The following is a 22,130-nucleotide window of genomic DNA, read 5'->3' on the forward strand; positions in this document are numbered from 1 at the left end:
AATTTGATAAAGCCTTATATATAATGTTTATAAACATTTATAATTTAACATTTAAATATAATTTCGGCTATTTTGCACAAAGATCATTCTGGAGGTCCTATTTTCGAGCAACTTTTCAAGCAATTGAGGTCGTATTTTAGCAAGTTATTTTCGAAATTCACAGGTATACGGATCTAGGCTTAAGGATGGAGACTTGGAAGAACATGGAAGAGTTTCATGTATTGTGTATATAAATTTTTCTAAACGAAATTTTAATACAATTTTTATAAATAATATCAAACACGTAAGTACTTCTTTCGCCTACATGGACCACCCCCCCTTCCCACACATTTCAAGAAAATCTTAAAATTTTCAACAAAAAAAAAATCAGAGAATTTTCTTTCAATTTTCAAAGTAATGTTTACTCCTCGACCATATATCAAAAACAAGTAAGGAAAGTCTAAAGTCGGGCGGGGCCGACTATATTATACCCTTCACCACTTTGTAAGTCCACATTTTCAATACCATATCAAATCCGTCCAATGTGTTGGTTGCTATATGAATCCATACACATATATTCTGTATATTTGAGCAGATCTGTACAGAGTTCTGCAATACTTATAGATTTTACATTTAAGTCGGCTAATGCGCTGAGGTGGAACACAATGCTAGTAAAAAAAATATAGGAAAATATAGGAAACATTTAAATATGAACCAAGTTTGAGGCAACTTCGCAAAAGTGTATTTATGATTTATCGGCCGATTGAGTCATTTTGATAAGTTTTCGACTTAGCAGTGGTGATTTGATAAGGAAAATGTAGGTATTTCGGCCAGTTTTGCCTAAATAGGAAAAACATATATATGGAATCTATATCAAAATCTGAACCGACTGCAATCAAATTGCACATGCATAGTTACTATGTTGAATCTACTCCCTGTGCAAAATTTCACGTAAATCGGATAACAACTTTGACCTCTGTGGTCATATGACGGAAAATCGGGCGAAAGATATATATAAACACGCATATGGAGAACCTTAATTCTACTGCCTGTGCAAAGTTTCAAGTTCAATTCTACTCCCTCTGCAAAATTTCACGTAAATCAGAGTAGTACTATTGCCTCTGTGGGCATATTAGTCCAAATCGGGCGAATGATATATATGGGAGCTATATCTAAATCTGAACCGACTTCAACTAAATTTTGCACAATTAACGATACTATAAAACGTACTCCTTGTGCAAAATTTCAAGCAACTCAGGCAAAACTCTGGCTTTTGAGGCCATATAAATCCAAATCGGACGAAAGATATATATGGGAGCTATATCTAAATCGGAACCGATTTTAACCAAATTAAGCATACTTAACGATACTATAAGACGTACTTGTTGTGCAAAATTTGAAGCAAGTCAAGGCAAAACTCTGGCTTTTGGGGCCATATAAGTCCAAATCGGTCGAAAGATATATATGGGATCTATATCTAAATCTGAACCGATTTCAACTAAATTTGGCACAATTAATAATATTATTAAACGTACTTCTTGTACAAAATTTTAATCAAATCAGGGCAAAACTCTGGCTTTTGAAGCCATATAAGTCAAAATCGGACGAAAGATATATAGGGGAGCTATATCTAAATCTGAACCGATTTAGCTGATATTTAGCAGTTTTTACGGGACTGACAAAACATTCAGATGTACAAAATTTTGCAGAAAGTCGGTGCATAAATACGTGAATTATGATCAAATCGGTGATAATTATATATAGCAGCTATATCTAAATCTGAACCGATTTTTTCCAAAATCAATAGCGATTGTCTTCTACCCAGGTCAAATTTGAGGACGATCGGACTTAAACTGCGACCTGTACTTTGTGCACAAAATTACATATACAGACAGACGGACGGACAGACAGACAGACGGACATCGCTAAATCGACTCAGAATTTAATTCTAAGCCGATCGGTATACTATAAGATGGGTCTATGACAATTATTTCTTGGCGTTACATACAAATGCACAAACTTGTTATACCCTGTACCACAGTAGTGGTGAAGGGTATAATTACGTACGCTATATATATGTACTCACCTTCGTCCATGTTCCCTGTAAATTTAAACAAAATAGGAGAAGTTTAGGTTTGTCTCTATTGCTTTATCAAATCGGTGACGTCGATTTTTTTCAGTGTAGTGTCTTTAATCCAATTTTTATATTTAAGATTATTTCTTCTAAGTACACATTGTTTTCTTCACTTTAATGAAACATTCCCTTACTTCAAAGACACACGACTTTAACAGAGGTTTCTATTAATTAAAATTCTTTAATTTAAATAATTGTCCTTATTATTGTATAAATACATATAAATTGCATAATTTGTCATATTATGTCAATATTTTTTTTAATATACGTTGCGTACATACACTGAATTTATAATGAGCTCTTGATGTCCACTAAAAACAAACACTAAAAAACCATAAATTTGTTTACAGAATTTCGTAATTGGACACAATTACAAATCAATTTAAATTTCCTCTGTAACTCATTCATATGAAATTCATTTCCAATTCTGACCATCGTATTTGTAAAGCAAACTAATTTAAAGTTCATTTGCCAAACCACAATCAAGACGTTTCCATTTCGATGGAGTATAAAAACTCTGAATACCGTCCAACCACAATGCAGAGTTTTCCATAAATTCAAAATACGAGTAACCAAAAAACCATAATCATCATCAGTGGACAACTGGGAAGGAAAAATGTCATTGCAACAGCAAACTTCAGCCACATGTGCTCTGATGCAATTGTTAGGTAAGGGTGATACTTTACTGGTATTGTAGACCCCTAATTTAGCCATAGGACTATTGTTGAGGAGGGGTGGAATTTTTTTGATTAACCGGAAATATGTGGGCAAATAGATTTCATGACATTTCATCAAATCTCAATCGACTGTGATGATATTGAAGACTTGTGGTTTGTTTTCTTTTTTTCCCCGCAACTATCCATCTTTTAGTCAGTGCTTATTTCTCCCCCTTAACTTCGGTCCTGATTGTCTACGATGGTAAGGCAATTGCAGAGAAGAATACAATGCAGCAGGAGTATCTAGATGCAGTGCATCAAGCATTTCAGTATCAATCCTTGAATGGTAATATCATTGGTCTGCAATGGCTAGATGTCCAAAACTTCAATGATGACCCAAATGATGAGATGGACGATTATAATGGGGAATTTGAGGAACATGTTCTTAATGCCGTCAACATTGTTACCGAGGTAAGACTGCTTAAGGAGCATTTGTTAAAGTGATTGTTTATTCTGAGAATAATACTTATAACGTTTCAAATACAAGTAGAAATGTGGGAAATCTTCATTTGTTCAATCAACCGACAGGGTTATTATCCAAAAACAAGTACATACGGCCGTAAGTTCGGCCAGGCCGAATCTTATGTACCCTCCACCATGGATTGCGTAGAAACTTCTACGAAAGACTGTCATCCACAATCGAATTACTTGGGTTGTGGTATTAACCCAACTTCTTAAAACTTCTTAACATCGTTTTCTAAATTGTGAGTTAGTCCATGGTCCACGTGGTATATATTACACAAAAAAGTTATATATAGGTAAGTCTACAAATAATTACGAATCGACATGGACTTTTGCACAGTACGTAGAGAGCCAGAATTGAAATATGGGGGTCGCTTATATGGGGGCTATATAGAATTATGAACTTGATATGGACCAATTTTTGTATGATTGGGGATCGATTTATCTGGGGGCTATATATAACTATAGACCGATATGGACCTAGTTAGGCATGGTTGTTAACGGCCATATACTAGCACAATGTACCAAATTTCAACTGACTCGGATGAAATTTGCTCCTCCAAGAGACTCCAAAATTTGCTCCTCCAAGAGACTCCAAAACCAAATCTCGGGATCGGTTTATATGGGGGCTATATATGATTATGGACTGATATGGACCACATTTGGCATGGTTGTTAAATATCATATACTACCACCACGTACCAAATTTCAACCACATCGGATGAATTTTGCTTATCAAAAAGACACCGGAAGTCAAATCTGGGGACCGGTTTATATGGGGGCTATATATAATTATAAACTGATATGAACCTAACATCACGTACCAAATTTCAACCGAATCGGATGAATTTTGCTCTTTCAAGGGGCTCCGGACGTCAAATCGGGGGATCGGTTTATATGGGGGCTATATATAATTCTTGACCGATTTCGACCAACTTTTGCGTGGGTGTTTGAGGCCATATATTAACGCAACGTACCAAATTTCAACTGAATCAGATGAATTTTGGTCCTCCAAGGGGGTTATATATAATTATGGACCGATGTGGACCAATTTTTGCATGGTCATTAGAGACCATATACCAAATTTTAGCCGGATCGGATGAAATTTGCTTCTCTTAGAGGCTCCGCAAGCCAAATCGGGGGATCGATTTATATGGCGGCTATATATAATTATGGACCGATGTGGACCAATTTTTGCATGGTCATTAGAGACCATATACTTACACCATATACCAAATTTCAGCCGGATCGGATGAAATTTGCTTCTATTAGAGGCTCCGCAAGCAAAAACGGGGGATCGGTTTATATGGAGGCTATATGTAATTATGGACCGATGTGGACCAATTTTTGCAAGATTGTTAGATACCATATACTAACACCATGTACCAAATTTCACCCGGATCGGATGAAATTTGGGGGCTATATATAATTCTTGACCGATTTCGACCAACTTTTGCGTGGGTGTTTGAGGCCATATATTAACGCAACGTACCAAATTTCAACTGAATCAGATGAATTTTGGTCCTCCAAGGGGGCTATATATAATTATGGACCGATGTGGACCAATTTTTGCATGGTCATTAGAGACCATATACTTACACCATATAACAAATTTCAGCCGGATCGGATGAAATTTGCTTCTCTTAGAGGCTCCGCAAGCAAAAACGGGGGATCGGTTTATATGGAGGCTATATGTAATTATGGACCGATGTGGACCAATTTTTGCAAGATTGTTAGTGTATGTTATGGTTTTCATTATATCCAAATTAAGGTATTCAAAAGATATCAGCCAAAGGATTCCGAAACGCGCAAGCCTCTGTCTGAATCAGAAATGAGCAGATCTTCTTGCGAAGTTGAGGAAGATACGAAAAATCCACACATGGACGGACACCGTATGCGAGACGGGGTTTCTACTGCCTAAAAACTCACCAAAGTTGAACCAAGGGTTATTGCTAGAGTCACCAAGATCTGTGAGGAGGACATTCTCAAGCCGGTTGTTGAAAATCTTGATGGTTTTACGGATCCTCCAGATAAATCTTGAACATTTTAAGACTACTTGTGCTGCCTTAAAAGTTCTCTTGTTGAAAGGAGACATAGATATAGTTCTGATTCAAGAACTATATGTTTGTAGAAACAAAACATATACATTAAGTACTCCGGGGTTCAAACTATTGCACTATACTGGCAAAGCTGTAAATCGATCCTGTATAATTGCTAAAAATTAACTTAACATGTACTTGCTTCCTTCAATGTGCAATGAGACACGGTCGTTGCCAGTTTAGGAAGCTCTTTAACAAACTCAACTCATTATGGGGAAGTAGTGATATCAATGCAAGAGGAGAGTCGCTAATAGAGTTTATCTTGCGTATGGAGCCACCGTGATGCAATGGTTAGCATGCCACCTTGCATACACAAGGTCGTGGGTTTGATTCCTGCTCCGACGGAACACCAAAAAGTGTTTCAGCGGTGGATTATCCCATCTCAGTAATGCTGGTGACATTTCTGAGTATTTCAAAGTTTCTCTAAGTGGTTTCACTAGAATATTAGTCTTGGGCAAAATCGTTCACTATATTGATTCGGACTCATCGTTCCTTTTGTACAAAGGAACTAGTTCCTTCAAATCGTTCTGTCTGTCATCTACTAGAGACAGACATGACATTGTTTGTTTACTTTGTGTAACGAAGTTCGTGGTCAATTGAAAGATACAAAAATATGGAAAATTGAGTGAAATTACTTCAAATAGTTTATATATAATAGTAAGTGTAGTATAATATAGTAAGAAAAAATAATGAAAGGAATGGAAAATTTAAGGAAGTAACTAAACTCAGGAAGCCAAACTCTTTGGATGAATTTTTGGATTTAATAACACTGCAAATTTATTCATTGCAAGAAATTACGATTTTTTTATCTTTTGTGAAGAACCTGAGAGCGAAAAATTGATTCTATTAAATAGCAGCATATCAATCAATGATTTAAATACATACGCGCCAAAATGAATGAATTGGCAAATAGCTCAAACAGAAGTAAAAAATCCAACTGCGATCCGTGGAACGATGGAGCGTAAATTGAAAATAAAACTAAATGACAAAAGGAACGATGAGAACGAAAGAGATGGAACTAGTGACAGTTGTTTCTTTTAGTGAACCGTTCATTGGAACTAGTTCGTTCCGAAACGACACAAGACTATAGAATATGGACCGCCGTTCAGACTCGGCTATGAAAAGGAGGCCCATTGTCATTGAGCTTAACATGGAATCGGGCAGCACTCATTGACAAAAGAGAAGTTCACCACTGTGGTATCGCAATGGACTAAATAGTCTAAGAGAGCCTGATATCTCGGGCTGCCACCTAACCTTACCTAACCTGGTAGTTTGCAATAAGAGAGATGCACCAATTTTCGTCACCAAAGACGTCACCTTTGCCTCTCCGAAAGTGAATGGCAAGATATCTGAGTTGAAAGTTTTGAGGCAACGCAGCTTCTCAGATCATCGCTACATCAGTTTCAAATTGGCTGTTCGTACTTCAAAGATCCAATTTCCGCCAAATGTGAAGAAAACTGATTGGATACGTTCAATATGATGACACCGGAAATACCAGAGAGGAAATATAAGCACTGTGCAAACGGTGGAGCGGATTTCGAAGGTCTTCAACATCTCACTGTAAACTGCATGTCCTAGAGGAAAGCCAAACGGTAAAAATCGACAGCCATGGTGGTCTACGGAGTTAAGTAATATGAGGAAATACTGCAGGAAGCTCTTTAACAAACCAAAATCCACCATTGCTCCGGAGGATTGGGAAGGAGGATAATAACTACTGCATGAGCTGTCATGATGCGGAGGAAAAGGAATCACCAACCTCTTGTGTGACTGTCCTGAATTTTAGGAGCATACAGCTTCCGATTACTGGCGGACCTACAATATGTTAACTTAAGCAGCCTGATAATTTTTTTAGAACAATCTGGTTGGTTCAGCAGAAGAAAATAATCGAGTAGGTTTAGCGGTTAAAACTAGAAGTGTCCATATGTAATAGGTACTTTTAGTTAATGTTATATCACAATGGACTGAATAGTCTAAGTGAACGGGAACATAAATCGGGCTGCCACTTTAACATAGCCTGATTTCATAATTGCGAATTTGGCAGCCAAAACAAAATTGCATACACCCGAGGTGACTAACTATAGACCAGCGCGTCGTTAAAATAACGCAAATCCGGTGGAATTGATTTTATATGAGTATTTATTGAAAAATATACCATGAACACAGTGGCAGATATGTATTTCAACTAACTTCATGTTTCAATCATTTCTAAACCGCTCGTTTAAGAGCTGACAGATGTATTCCATTGACATTTCATTTTATTGTTTACAAGCTTACAAAAGCTATTTAATCTAGTGCATTCAGAAAATAAGGTTATCGAATTCCAGTGTGATATTGTGATTGCTTTATATTTGGCAAAGTGGTTAATACACCAAGCAAAAAAAGGAGTGCAAATTTTCTTGTTTGATCCGGAAGTGGTGCAAAATTGACCCAGAAGCGATGACTTTAACATGGGCTTGGCATAGGATGGATTTCCACCATCTCAACAGCTGTTGCACTGAATTTGCATCACTTCTTACGGTGTGATCCGAATTCAGTGTTTTGGATGTGAATTAAAAGATCTTGTGATATTTTGCAAAATAAATAATTCATATAATTTTTTAAGACTTTTTTATGCATTCCAATGCTTGTCTGAGACGTTAGACTTCAAAAATTTTCAATTTTTATACCCTCCACCATATGATGGGGGTATATTAACTTTGTCATTCCGTTTGTAACACATCGAAATATTGATCAAGAAATATTGATAAAGTATATATATTCTGGGTCGTGGTGAAATTCTGAGTCGATCTGAGCATGTCCGTCCGTCCGTCCGTCTGTTGAAATCACGCTAACTTCCGAACGAAACAATCTATCGACTTGAAACTTGGCACAAGTAATTGTTATTGATGTAGGTCAGATGGTATTGCAAATGGGCCATATCGGTCCACTTTTACGTATAGTCCCCATATAAACGGACCCCCAAATTTGGCTTGCGAGGCCTCTAAGAGAAGCAAATTTCATCCGATCCGCCTGAAATTTGGTACATGGTGTTAGTGTATGGTCTCTAACAACCATGCAAAAATTGGTCCACATCGGTCCATAATTATATATAGCCCCAATATAAACCGATCCCCCGATTTGGCTTGCAGAGCCTCTAAGAGAAACAAATTTCATCCGATCCGGCTGAAATTTGATACAAGATGTTAGTATATGGTCTCTAATGACCATGCAAAAATTGGTTCATATCGGTCCATAATTATATATAGCCCTCATATAAAACGATCCCCAGATTTGACCGGAGCCTCTTGGAAGACCAAAATTTATCTGATTCAGTTGAAATTTGGTACGTGATGGTAATATATGGCCTCAAACACCCATGCAAAAATTGGTCGATATCGGTCCATAATTATATATAGGCCCCATATAAACCGATCCCCAGATTTGACCTCCGGAGCACCTTGGAAGAGCAAAATTCTGCCCATTCGGTTTAAATTTGGTACGTGATGTTAGTATAGGGTATCCAACAACCATGCAGGAATTGGTTCCTATCAGTCCATAATAATATATAGCTCCCATATAAACCGATCCCCAGATTTGACCTTCGGTGCCTTTTGGAGAAGCAAAATTCATCCGATCTGGCTGAAATTTGGTACGTGGTGGTAGTATATGATATTTAACAACCATGTGAGTTGAAATTTGTGGATGACAGTCTTTCGTAGAAGTTTCTACGCAATCCATGGTGGAGGGTACATAAGATTCGGCCTGGCCGAACTTACGGCCGTATATACTTGTTTATGCATTCTAATGCTTGTCTGAGACGTTTGACTTCAGCAATTTTAAAAATTCGCAATTTTTCTAGAATGGATATTACATTTTTTTCAACAACATTTTAAAAATGTGTACCATTTTATTTTTAGAATAGATTGAGTATCTTTTTCGACAAGATTTGAACAATTTGTACCATTTTATTAATTCTTACTCTGGTTTTAACCTATTTGAAACAAAAACTGTTAACATTACCAATTGAAAATATGAAAATTGTAATTAAACGAACTTCCTGTGTACTGAAAATAAAGGACATCTTTGGCAGAACATTTTTGGAAGTGCTTTTAAAGTTGTGCCTTTAGAAGAACTTCCATATTTTTTTTTTTTTTTTTGCTGGGTTAGTAAATAATCACATTTCATTGTGATGATGTTTAATCTTCTTGATAAGCATTATATGGTTGGAGTGACAATGTTTAAATGTGGTATTCTCTCAGTGTATTTTCTTAATAACTTACCTTGCTACAAACTAAAGGGTGATACGGTCAAAATTTGGTCAATATAAACTTGACGTATTTCTTTCAATTTTGCATTTAAAAAACCTGAACGCCCCTCATTTTGAAGGTGTGTGTGTGTGTGTGTAGAATGTTGCTCCTATTTTGATTTTGAAATTCACTCTTCAGTTGTCAAAATGCCGTCCAAGCAAGAAGAGCAGCGTATCAAAATTTTGCTCGCGCATCGCGAAAATCCGAGCTACTCGCACGCAAATATGTCAAAATAGCTGAAAGTTGCCAAATCAACCGTTACAAATGTAATTAAAGTGTTTGGGGAACGTTTGTCGACAGCCAGGAAGTCTGGATCGGGGGGAATCGAAAACCGGAAGCCGCTGAGACGACAAAGAAAGTTGCCGGTAGTTTCAAGCGAAACCCTAACCTCTCTCTCTCCGAGATGCTGCAAATAAGCTGGGTGTATCGTCTACAACCGTGCATCGAGCCAAAAAACGAGCCGGACTATCGACTTACAAGAAGGTAGTGACTCCAAATCGCGATGATAAACAAAATACGACGGCCAAAGCGCGATCACAGAGGCTGTACACGACGATGCTGACGAAGTTTGACTGCGTGGTAATGGACGACGAAACCTACGTCAAAACCGACTACAAGCAGCTTCCGGGACAGGAGTTTTATACGGTAAAAGGAAGGGGAAAGGTAGCAGATATTTTCAAGCACATAAAACTGTCAAAGTTCGCAAAGAAATATCTGGTTTGGCAAGCCATCTGTACCTGTGGCTTGAAAAGCAGCATTTTAATAGCTTCCGGGACTGTCAACCAAGAAGAGTGTTTGAATAAACGTCTGCTGCCTTTCCTGAAGAAACACGGCTGTTCCGTACTGTTTTGGCCGGATTTGGCATCTTGCCATTACGGTAAAAAGGCCATGAAGTGGTACGCCGCCAACAACGTGCAGGTGGTTCCCAAGGACAAGAATCCTCCCAACATGACAGAGCTCCGCCCAATTGAGAAATACTGGGCTATTGTCAAGCGGAACCTAAAGAAGACCAAAAAAACTGCTAAGGACGAGCAGCAGTTCAAGGCAAACTGGCTTTCTGCGGCGAAGAAGGTGGACAAGGTGGCTGTAAAAAATGTGATGGCAGGTGTCAAGCGTGAGGCCCGGCAATTCGGATTTGGAAAAGCGAAAGCCTAACTGAATATTTTTCCTGAATTTTATACTAATTGAACTTGAAAAAGAAATTTAATTTGATTTTTTAAATAAACGATTTCACCGATTTACACGCGTTTTCCCTTGACCAAATTTTGACCGTATCACCCTTTAAATAATACATAAATATAATAAAAATCTATTATTATTCTCATAAACATGTATCACTTATCATTTTTCTAGAAACATTACACAGCACACACTTTTGATTACAGTGAAAGCTTTGAAGAGACGAAAAGAAATGCGTTCAAAGATTTCTAATTTATTAGATTCTTCCAGTAACTTTGCTTGGTTACGAAAGAAACTAACAGCATTTATGTATCATTTCGACTTCATTTTTCATCTTCCACTTAACTAATTCCAAGAACTTTCTTTTTTTCCTCCACATACTACCAACTCGGATGATGGCGATGGTGGTAATGGTGGAGACTCCTCATTCATCCACAGGGCTTTATAACAATTCTAAAAAACACATCAAGATTTCTTCATGCTCGCTACTATGCCACCCGCTATGCAACATTACGCCTCAAGGATAAAATATATCTCTTTTTGTGTGAACATGAAAATCCTGTGGAATTCTTAGCCTCAGAACTTTTACAGTGTAAGTAAAAAAAACTAAACACTTGAATTTATTTCTTTTGATTTTTTTTTAACTTAGTAGTTCAAGTGTGATGTCAAATCATAGAAATGTTCTTATTAAGGACAAGGAAAACTAAGAAATAACAAAACTAAAGCCAAACTAACAAAAATTGGGTCTATTATGAATGACTCGCATTAAGGACCATATAAAATATGAATGTTACTCCATATTTTGTTTTGGGCTGAAATACGCTAATTGTCACAATACTGCCAAATATTGATGATTTGTTTTTTTTTTTTCGAAGTAGGGCTTACTAGGTCATAGTTGTCGCCATTTGCAATGGACAGTTATTGAAAAAAAAGAACTTTTGTATATTAAATATATATAGTTTCATAATTCAATAAATAGAGTAGCCATGAAATTTATATTACCGTTAAAGGTGAACATGGAACATATTTTTCACAAATATCCCACAGAGGATAGTACTGCCTAATAAAATTTATGCTTCAAAAATAATCAAACCCCAACGATAATACATGTTCAACGCTGTTATTTAATAACCCAGCACAATAAATTGGAAGTTCTTCCACAAACAATTTTACCAAAAATGGTAGATATTTTTTATGTTTTGGTATGTTGGTAGAATTTTTACGTTATTCCTCTCCAACTTAGACGTACTTAAATTTTCTACAGAAATTTTGCCAAAAAAATTTCTATAGAAATAAAATGTTGACGAAATTTTCTATAGGAATGAAATTTTGACAAAGTTTTTTAGAGAAATAAAGGTTTGATACATTATCAATAGAAATAAAATTTTGACAACATTATCTATAGAAATTAAATTTTTTTTAATAGAAATAAAATTTTGATAAAAGTTCCTATAGGTATAAAATTTTGACAACATTTTCTATAGAAATAAAATTTTTAAAAAATTTTCTAGAGGAATAAAATATTGACAAAATTTTCTATAGGAATAAACTTTTGATAAAATTTTCTTTGGAAATAAAATTTTAAAGAAATTTACAAAAGAAATAATTTTTTTTTACAAAATTTCCTCTAGAAATAAAATTTTGACAAAATTTTCTATAGAATTAAAATTTTACAAAATTTTCTAAAGAAATACAATTTTGATAAAATTTTCTAGCAAAATAAAATTGTGACATAATTTCCTTTATAAATAAAATTTTAACAAAATTTTCTTTATAAATAAAATTTTCACAAAATTTTCTATAGAAATAAAATTTTGAAATTTTTTTTTATAGAAATAAAATTTTGCTAAAATTTTCTATAGAAATAAAAATTTTAAAAAAAATTTCTAGAGAAATAAAATATTGACAATTTTTTCTGTAGGAATAAACTTGTGATAAAATTTTCTGTAGAAATACAATTTTGAAGAAATTTTCTATAGAAATAATTTTTTACAAAATTTCCTCTAGAAATAAAATTTTGACAAAATTTTCTATAGAAATAAAATTTTGATAAAATTTTCTAGAAAAATAAAATGTTGACAACATTTTCTATAGAAATAAAATTTTGACAACATTTCCTATAGAAATAAAATATTGATAAAATGTTCCATAGAAATAAAATTTTGACAAGATTTTGTTGTTGTTTTATTACAGCTTAAAACCATACATTGACTAAACTACGTGTAGCTTAACCTAAGTGTAGCTTAACCAACAGAGGAAAAGAATGTTTGTCAAATTTATTTGGGCAAAGCCCTATAGACTGCAAGATGGTTGGATGGACGGAATTACCACATTCCTCATCAGCATTCTCTACTTGCAGCAAAACTATCAACCAATTATCAGAATAAATTCAGGCAGTTCATTAAACCCAACAATGAACCACACTTGAACCTCCCGAAAAAAAGGTTTTGTATGATAGCCGGCTTGTGCCGAAATAAATTCAAAACAAACATATCGCTTTTCCTACGCCACTGTCAAATCATCGATTTGAATTCAGTTGGCTGGGTTTATTTTGAGTGTGCTTCCTCTTCTTTTTCCATTCTTTTTGTTTTGTTATTGTTGGTTTTGTTCTTTAAGCATTGTTGTTGTTTTTATTGCAGCTTAAAACCATACATTGACTAAACTACAAGTGTAGCTTAACCAACAGAGGAAAATAATGTTTGTCAAATTTATTTGGGCAAAGCCCTACAGACTGCAAGATGGTTGGATGGACGCACGTTTCGGAATTACCACATTCCTCATCTTGCAGCAATTTTCTATAGAAATAAAATTTTGACAAAATTTCTGACTGACGGATATAGGTAGATCGACTTAGACCAATATTTCGATGTGTTACAAACGGAATGACAAAGTTAATATATCCCCCATCCTATGGTGGAGGGTATACAAATATAGAGTTTTACTTTATTGCACTAGATATGAAGTCACCCTGTATGGGAATACATTTTGAGAGTTTTTCTTATATATTCTCCCAGACAATTTTTGCCAAACTATCTGCGCAGCAGAACGCGCCCAGTCAAATAAATTTATTTTTTATTCATCTTATGGAGATTTCATTGCCTTGATGGTCAAGCTGAGCCTATTACGATAAAAAATATCATCATATTTCATATCATTTCCATATTCTTTGTCCGCTTAAATCATCCATATTTTACTTCCGTTGAACATTAAAATAACAAGAGAGAATTCTGAAATTGATATCCACACTCCAGAAAGGATTCCCATATTATATTCCTTCACATAAATGTAAATTTTTACACGACACTCCCCCAATTCACAGAATTCCTTAATGTTCCATTATTTGGCAACACTATGAGTATTGGAAACACTTACAACTTCCCAAAATTTGTTTGTTTTAAGTTTTTCCATTTTCCTGCCAGTTCGGCGGATGTATGTAAACTAAACAAATGGTTATGACCCTAAATTTATTCCAGTTTATCCGCATCACTTAATGGTAACTCCACCAACGACCAACGACAATCTCTACAAACAACCAGAAACTGATGCCAAGAAAAAGTGTGGGAGTACTAAGACCAATAGAAAAACTCAAAAACCAAAAACCATACAAACTTACGAAGAGTTAAAACTAGTGGCCAAGGAAACGCCAAATAAAAACTTTACAATGTCGTGGAGAGACACCAAGGGAGGCGGCAATGCATCTGCTGCAACATCACCCACACCATCAACATCGTCGTCGTCATCATCATCATCATCATCTCCGCTAACCCAAGAACAAGCCAACATCAAGTACCACGACATCAATTTTGAATTGTGGACACAGAGATATGTTGGAGCTGAGGGCAATTTGAATGCCACACACCTCGATACTTTCTGGGGACGTAGTCGGTTATTTGCCAAAAATGTTGAACTTTATCCCAATAAACTACAGAATTTGGAACGACGTGTAATGAGAGTTGGTAGTCTAACATATGTGCCATACGTTAAAACTAATTACGTGGTAAGTTTTGTACTCCACGAGCACAAGCACCGGTGCTAGCACCTTAAACTATCCAATTGACTACAACTAAACCAACGATACCAAGCACAGTGATTTCAAAGGCATTACATCATGATTGCGACTCGAGCCAGAAATACACTACCAAATTTGAAGAAAATTTTACTAAAAAAAAACTACCGCATAAAAAATGTTATTTTGTAATGTTTGTTTCTTCAAAACAAAAATTTTTTATAGTACTTTTACTAAATTTTTTTCTATAGAATATTTTCTTTTCCACAGAACATTTTGTCAAAATTTTATTTTTATAGAAAATCTTGTTAAAATTTTGTCAAGCTGAACTCAAAAACAACAACAAAAATTTTATTTATATAGAAAATTAAGTCAATATTTTATTTCTATAGAAAATTTTGTCAAAATTTTATTTCTTTGAAAAATCTTGTAAACATTTTTTCTTCTATAGAGAATTTTGTCAAAATTTTATGTCTATAGAAAATTTTTTAAAAATGTTACTTCTATAGAAAATTTTGTCAAAATTTAATTTTTATAGAAAATTTTGTTAAAATTTTATTTCTATCGAAAATGTTACCAACATTTTATTTCTACAGAAAATTTTCTTAAAAGTTTATTTTGTGAAAATTTGTCATAAATTTATTTCTATAAAAAAAAAATTTCATACCTTTACGAGTATTTCCATAGGAAATTTTGACAAAATTTTATTTCTATAGAAAATTTTGTCAAAATTTTATTTCTATTGAAAATTTCGTCAAAATTTTATTTTTATAGAAAATTTTGTCAAAATTGTATTTATATAGAAAAGTATGTCAATCTTTCATTTCTATAGAAAATTTTGTCAAAATTTTATTTCTTTGGAAAATTTTGTCAAAATTTTATTTCTATAAAAAAATTTTGTAAAAAATTTTTTCTATAGAGAATTTTATGAAAATTTTATTTCTTTGAAAAATCTTTTAAACAGTGTTTTTCTATAGAGAATTTTGTCAAAATTTTATTTCTATTGAAAATTTCGTCAAAATTTTATTTTTATAGAAAATTTTGTCAAAATTGTATTTATATAGAAAAGTATGTCAATCTTTCATTTCTATAGGAAATTTTGTCAAAATTTTATTTCTTTGGAAAATTTTGTCAAAATTTTATTTCTATAAAAAAATTTTGTAAAAAATTTTTTCTATAGAGAATTTTATGAAAATTTTATTTCTTTGAAAAATCTTTAAAACAGTGTTTTTCTATAGAGAATTTTGTCAAAATTTTATTTCTATAGAAAATTTTGTAAAAATGTTACTTCAAAATTTAATTTTTATAAAAAATTTTGTTAAAATTTTATTTCTATCGAAAATTTTACCAACATTGTATTTCTATAGAAAATTTTGTTAAAAGTTTATTTTGTGAAAATTTTATTTCTATAGAAAATTTTGTCAAAATTTTTTTCTGTAGGAAATTTTGACAAATTTTATTTGGTCAAATTTTGTTTCTATCGAAAATTTTTTCAAAATTGTAATTCTATAAAGAAAATTTTGTCAAAATTTTATTTCTATAGAAAATTCCGTTCAAATTTTATTTCAATTGAAAATTTTGTCAAAATTTTATTTCTATAGAGAATTGTATCAAAAATTTATTCGTTGTTAAAATTTTGTTTCTATCGAAAATTTTGTCAAAATTGTATTTCTATAGAAAATTTAGTCAAAATTTTATGTCTATAGAGAATTTTGTCAAAATTTTATTTCTATAGAAAATTTTGTAAAAATGTTACTTCTATAGAAAATTTTTTCAAAGATTTATTTTTATAGAAAATTTTGTTAAAATTTTGTCAAGCTGAACTCAAAAACAACAACAAAAATTTTATTTATATAGAAAATTATGTCAATATTTTATTTCTATAGAAAATTTTGTCAAAATTTTATTTCTTTGAAAAATCTTGTAAACATTTTTTTTTTCTATAGAGAATTTTGTCAAAATTTTATTTATTTTTATAGAAAATTTTGTCAATATTTTATTTTTTTAGAAAATTTTTTAAAAATTTTATTTCTATAGAAATGTTGTCAATTTTTTTTATAGGAAATTTTATCAAAATTTTATTCCTATTGAAAATTTAGTCAAAATTTTATTTCTATAGAGAATTTCTATAGAAAATTTTGTAAAAATGTATAGAAGTAAATTCTTTTAACATTTTATTTCAATTGAAAATTTTGTCAAAAATTTATTTTTATAGAAAATTTTGTCAAAATTTTATTTTTATAGAAAATATTGTTAAAATTTTGTCAAGCTGAACTCAAAGACAACAACAAAAATTTTATGTATATAGAAAATTATGTCAATATTTTATTTCTATAGAAAATTTTGTCAAAATTTTATTTCTTTGGAAAATTTTGTCAAAATTTTATTTCTATAGAAAATTTTGTCTCTATCGAAAATTTTGTGAAAATTTAATTTTTATAAAGAAAATTCTGTTAATATTTTACTGCAATTGAAAATTTTGTCAATATTTTATTTTTATAGAAAATTGAATCAAGAGTTTATTCGTTGTTAAAATTTTGTTTCTATCGAAAATTTTGTCAATATTTTATTTTTCTAGAAAATTTTTTAAAAATTTTATTTCTATAGAAAATGTTGTCAAATTTTTTTTTCTATAGGACATTTTATCAAAATTTTATTTCTATTGAAAATTTTCTCAAAATTTTATTTCTATAGAAAGTTTTCTCAAAATTTTATTTCTATAAAGAAAATTTTGTTAATATTTTATTTCTATCGAAAATTTTATCAACATTTTATTTCTATAGAAAATTTTGTTAAAAGTTTATTTTGTAAAAATTTTATTTCTGTAGAGAACTTTGTCAAAATTTTATTTCCATAGAAAATTTTGTCAAAATTTTATTTCTATAGAAAATTTTGTCAAAATTTCATTTCTATAGAAAATTTTGACACAAATTTATTTCTATAGAAATCGTTGTCAACATTCATTTCGATAGGAAATTTTGTCAAAATTTTATTTCTATAGACATTTTTGTCAAAATTTTAATTCTATAAAAAAATTTTGAAGTACCTCTTAGTTGGGGTCGAATTTGAGATTGACCCCATAACCCTTTTTATTAAAAATGGGCATCCTAACCATTACATTACGGTGGTTCTCATACCCATGCTATTTTCCTACATATCCAGTAAATTTTATTGAACTTTCAAAATCTCCTAATTCACAGTGCACCTTTGGGCAATTTAATAGATCCACTCGCATACGCACACACACACCTTATCCACCTACATCAATGCAATTCACACAAAATTCACCATTGCATCATCCCACATGAATACCCCTTGGGAGGAATGAACAAGAAGAACCATTTCCGTAGTGAATCGCAAAGAAAACATAAAGTTAAACATGGAAAACTTTTGCAAGAATACTTTATTGTTGGTTAAGTTCCGACATAAGTCTGAGGCCGAAGTTTTCCATTTTGGTGTTGCATTTACACTGCCTCTCCTCCTCTTTCTCCGGCATCTCCTACACGCCTGTCTCATCGCTCTGATGGGACTTGTGTAGTGGTGTCACTTAATTGTAAACACATGTTGTGGCATATGTTTATCTAGCACCAGGCCACCACCACGACCACCACTGTTTGATGTCACTCCTTGGGCTCTTTGCCAAACAGGAGGCAAATCGTTGCTTCGTCCAACTGTGCCAACAGCCATAGGTGGGGCTAGAAAACTTTTATTCACACTCAATTGTCAATATGGAATATGTCTAGGGGTATATCCGCCCATAAACAGATAGAGAGATGGAGTAATGAAGGCAGTGTATGTGTTTATGAAGAGGACTAATGATAGTTTTCTTTGCTCACCCTCATCGACCCCTCGAAGGCAATTGTCCTAGAGATAAGTGTGAGATAAACATTATTGATTTAAATGCCCGTCAATTTACTGCCGCGGGGAGTAAGAGGATTCTTTCCTAATTGTATATCTCATTTCAGAGTAAGAGGTTTTGGATTGTTACTCGCCTGAAATAAATACAACCATTAGCAAATGGACAACCACAAGAATAGGACTATACTTGTGGTTTTATGGCGGAGTAGTTATAATAAACCGCAAATTATGTTAATTACATGCTATACAATATTCTGTAAAGTCTATCAACTTTCAATAAATATCGTATTCATTATGTAGTCTCATAATGATGCATAAAAAGAGACAGAGAGAGCGTCATTTTTATAAAGGGTGTGAAGCATTGGCGTAGCTAGGGGGGTGCTGGGGGGGGCTATGCCCCCCCCCCAAAATAGTTCTTGCCCCCCCCAGAATAATCAAAGCTACAGTTGTTTTATATTTTAATTCAAGCTTTGCGATGTGTTTAATCCAATTAAGATTGTGGCAGAGAGAGTATGTTAAGCATATTTTTTAGTATTGATATTTACATTACAACTAAAAACACGTAATAAAAACACTAAAAGGAAACTTGAGACGCACATTTTCAAAAATAGTCAATTTATAACTACGTTGATTAAAATCATAAATCGTCACATGCCCAATTTACCATCTAAAATCGTCAAAATCACGAAAAATCCACAGAGTTGGCACCGCTGCTCTCGACAGTTGCTTCGTTGTATTCTGTTCTCAGAGAATTTTTAAAAACTAATCGAAGATAGACGTTTTATAATATTCAATTTATTTTTTGCCTTTTATTTAATTTTTTATTCTTAGTATTTTTTATACACGATGAATATATTAAGTTTATGTTTTGCTTTATGATTTCTAGTCCTGTTTTAAAACACACATTTTAAATAAAATTTAAAAATCATATGTTTGTTGTCTTGAATTAAAAATAAATAACAAACAATATTTTTCAAACACATACTTAAAGCAATGCTTTTATTTTTTGTTATATTAAATAACGGTAAGTTGCTATTTGATTATTTATAGCGGCGTCGTGGAACCGGCTCCCACACACAATAAAATATTTTTTGTCTTCAACCATGAAATTAATTGATCTAATTAATTATACCCTTCACCACTACTGTGGTACAGGGTATAATAAGTTTGTGCATTTGTATATAACGCCAAGAAATAGTGGTCATAGACCCATCTTTTAGTATACCGATCGGGTAAGAATTAAAATCTGAGTCGATTTAGCGATGTCCGTCTGTCTGTCTGTCTGTCCGTCCGTCTGTCTGTATATGTAATTTTGTGCACAAAGTACAGCTCGCAATTTAAGTCCGATCGTTCTCAAATTTGGCATAGGGCCGTTTCTTGAGACAGAGACAATTGCTATTGGTTTTGGAAAAAATCGGTTCAGATTTAGATATAGCTGCCATATATAATTATCTACGATGTGGTCATAGTTAGCGTGTTTATCAACCAATTTTCTTGAAATACCGTACATCCAAATATTTAATGAATCTCGCAAATCTTGCAAAATATCAGCCAAATCGGTTCACATTTAGATATAGCTCTCATATATATCTTTCGTCCGATTTAGACTCATATGACCACAGAGCCCAAAATTTACTACCGATCTTCATGAAATTTTGCACAGAGGGTAGAATTGGCATTCTACCAATGATTGGTACACTTGATTGAAATCGGTTCAAATTTAGATAAAGCTCCCATATATATCTTTCGTCCGATTTGAACTTATATGACCACAAAAGCCAGAGATTTGCCGTGATTTGCTTCAAATTTTGCACAAGGGGTACGTTTAATAGTATCGTTAAGTGTGTCAAATTTTGTTAAAATCGGTTCAGATTTAGATATAGCTCCCATATATATCTTTCGTCCGATTGAACTTATATGGCCTCAAAATCCAGGGTTTTGCCGTGCTTTGCTTCAAATTTCGCACAAGGAGTACGTTTAGTAGTATAGGTAATTGTGCCAAATTTGGTTGAAATCGATTCAGATTTAGATATGGCTCCCATATATATCTCCCGTCCGATTTGCACTCATATGACCAGGGGGGCCAAAGTTATACTCCCATTTACGTGAAATTTCGCATAGATAGCAGAATTATTATTCTAACTATACATGTCAAATTTATTCAAAATCGGTTCAGATTGTATATAGCTCCCATATATACGTACACCAGAGTTGGGGAAATATGGTCGACTGTTTCATATTTTAGACCCATTTTCAATGGGATTTTCCTCCAATTGACTGGATAGTTTCCACAGAGAATACAAATATGGCCAAAATTCTCACAGTTTACACAAAATTCTGTGATGATTTCCCCATATCCTACACACTGCAATGCCAAAATTTCCACAGAACGGATGAGTTTTAAATAAGGCTCCAAGTCGCCCTACACATATCTTGGCGAGATCTAACCAATATCCTTGTAAAATCGCCATTGCTGAGTAGCAAAAATTGTAAATATTACTCTAATTGTCCTATATCTCGAATACATATGTGTCGCCTGAAAAATTAAAAATCTCTTTTGTACAATTGCATTAAAATTTCTCTCGCTTCATATTTCCCATATTTTTTACTAACATTGTGTATCATCCCAGGGCGTTAGCCGATTTAAATTTTAATTCTAGAGTTTTTGTAGAAGTACAAAAAATTGTTTCCATTAAAAGTATTTGTATCTGGAAATGCAAACCTTTATATATCTCCCAGCAAATTTTAAGTAGTTGAGATGGTAACACAAATGTTTGTCTACATAGTGGTGAAGGGTATAATATAGTCGGCTCCGCCCGACTTTAGATTTTACTTACTTGTTTTTAATTGAAATGTATTCAATCAAAAAAAAAATGATAGTATCAATCATCAAAGCCAATTAAAAAATTAATTGATACAACTAATTTTTGTGATTGAGTTTTTTTTGTTTTTGATTGATTTTGCTGCATATTGCCTTTAACACCGCAATAAAATTGAGGATGTATAGTTTTATCAATAGGGGTAATTTATCGCTTCGGAAATTTCGACAAAATTTCGAAGGTGTCTGGGGGGGCATAGCCCCCCCAGAGAAAATTTCTAGCTCCGCCAATGGTGTGAAGTTCAAATAGTTTTTAGCCAAGATATTCATCCCGAGAATTTCACTTACGCTGGTAATTTCGGGGATTTCGTCCTTCAACATGGCCAAACACATTTTCTCAAGATTTAATTATCCTTGACATAACCCATATTACAGATGGAAACTATTTTACAATCTACTTGAGGAATATATGGTAATTTCCTTTCAATAAAGGCTGAATCTGATGGAAGCCGCCGTTAGTAGATTTTTACTATCAGGCTCTGTAGTAGGGTCGAACGAGGGAATAATCTAGGGTTCGATGGCAGCTTGGTATG

The 22,130-nt window shown here is 33.1% G+C and overlaps 1 protein-coding gene across 1 annotated transcript in view; it reads left to right on the forward strand.

Moving 5' to 3' along the window:
* The first annotated feature begins 2,666 nt into the window (after positions 1-2,666).
* Positions 2,667-22,130, forward strand: part of Ir92a (Ionotropic receptor 92a) — a 41,398-nt gene continuing 21,934 nt past the window's right edge. The window contains exons 1-4 of the mRNA XM_075305170.1: positions 2,667-2,781; positions 2,984-3,240; positions 11,294-11,447; positions 14,329-14,852. Coding sequence (XP_075161285.1) covers positions 2,730-2,781; positions 2,984-3,240; positions 11,294-11,447; positions 14,329-14,852 — 987 coding nt within the window. The 5' untranslated portion in view covers positions 2,667-2,729. The remainder of the gene's footprint in view (positions 2,782-2,983; positions 3,241-11,293; positions 11,448-14,328; positions 14,853-22,130) is intronic.

This window comes from Haematobia irritans, chromosome 1, assembly GCF_050003625.1.
Source record: "Haematobia irritans isolate KBUSLIRL chromosome 1, ASM5000362v1, whole genome shotgun sequence".
Classification (NCBI taxonomy): Eukaryota; Metazoa; Arthropoda; class Insecta; order Diptera; family Muscidae; genus Haematobia; species Haematobia irritans.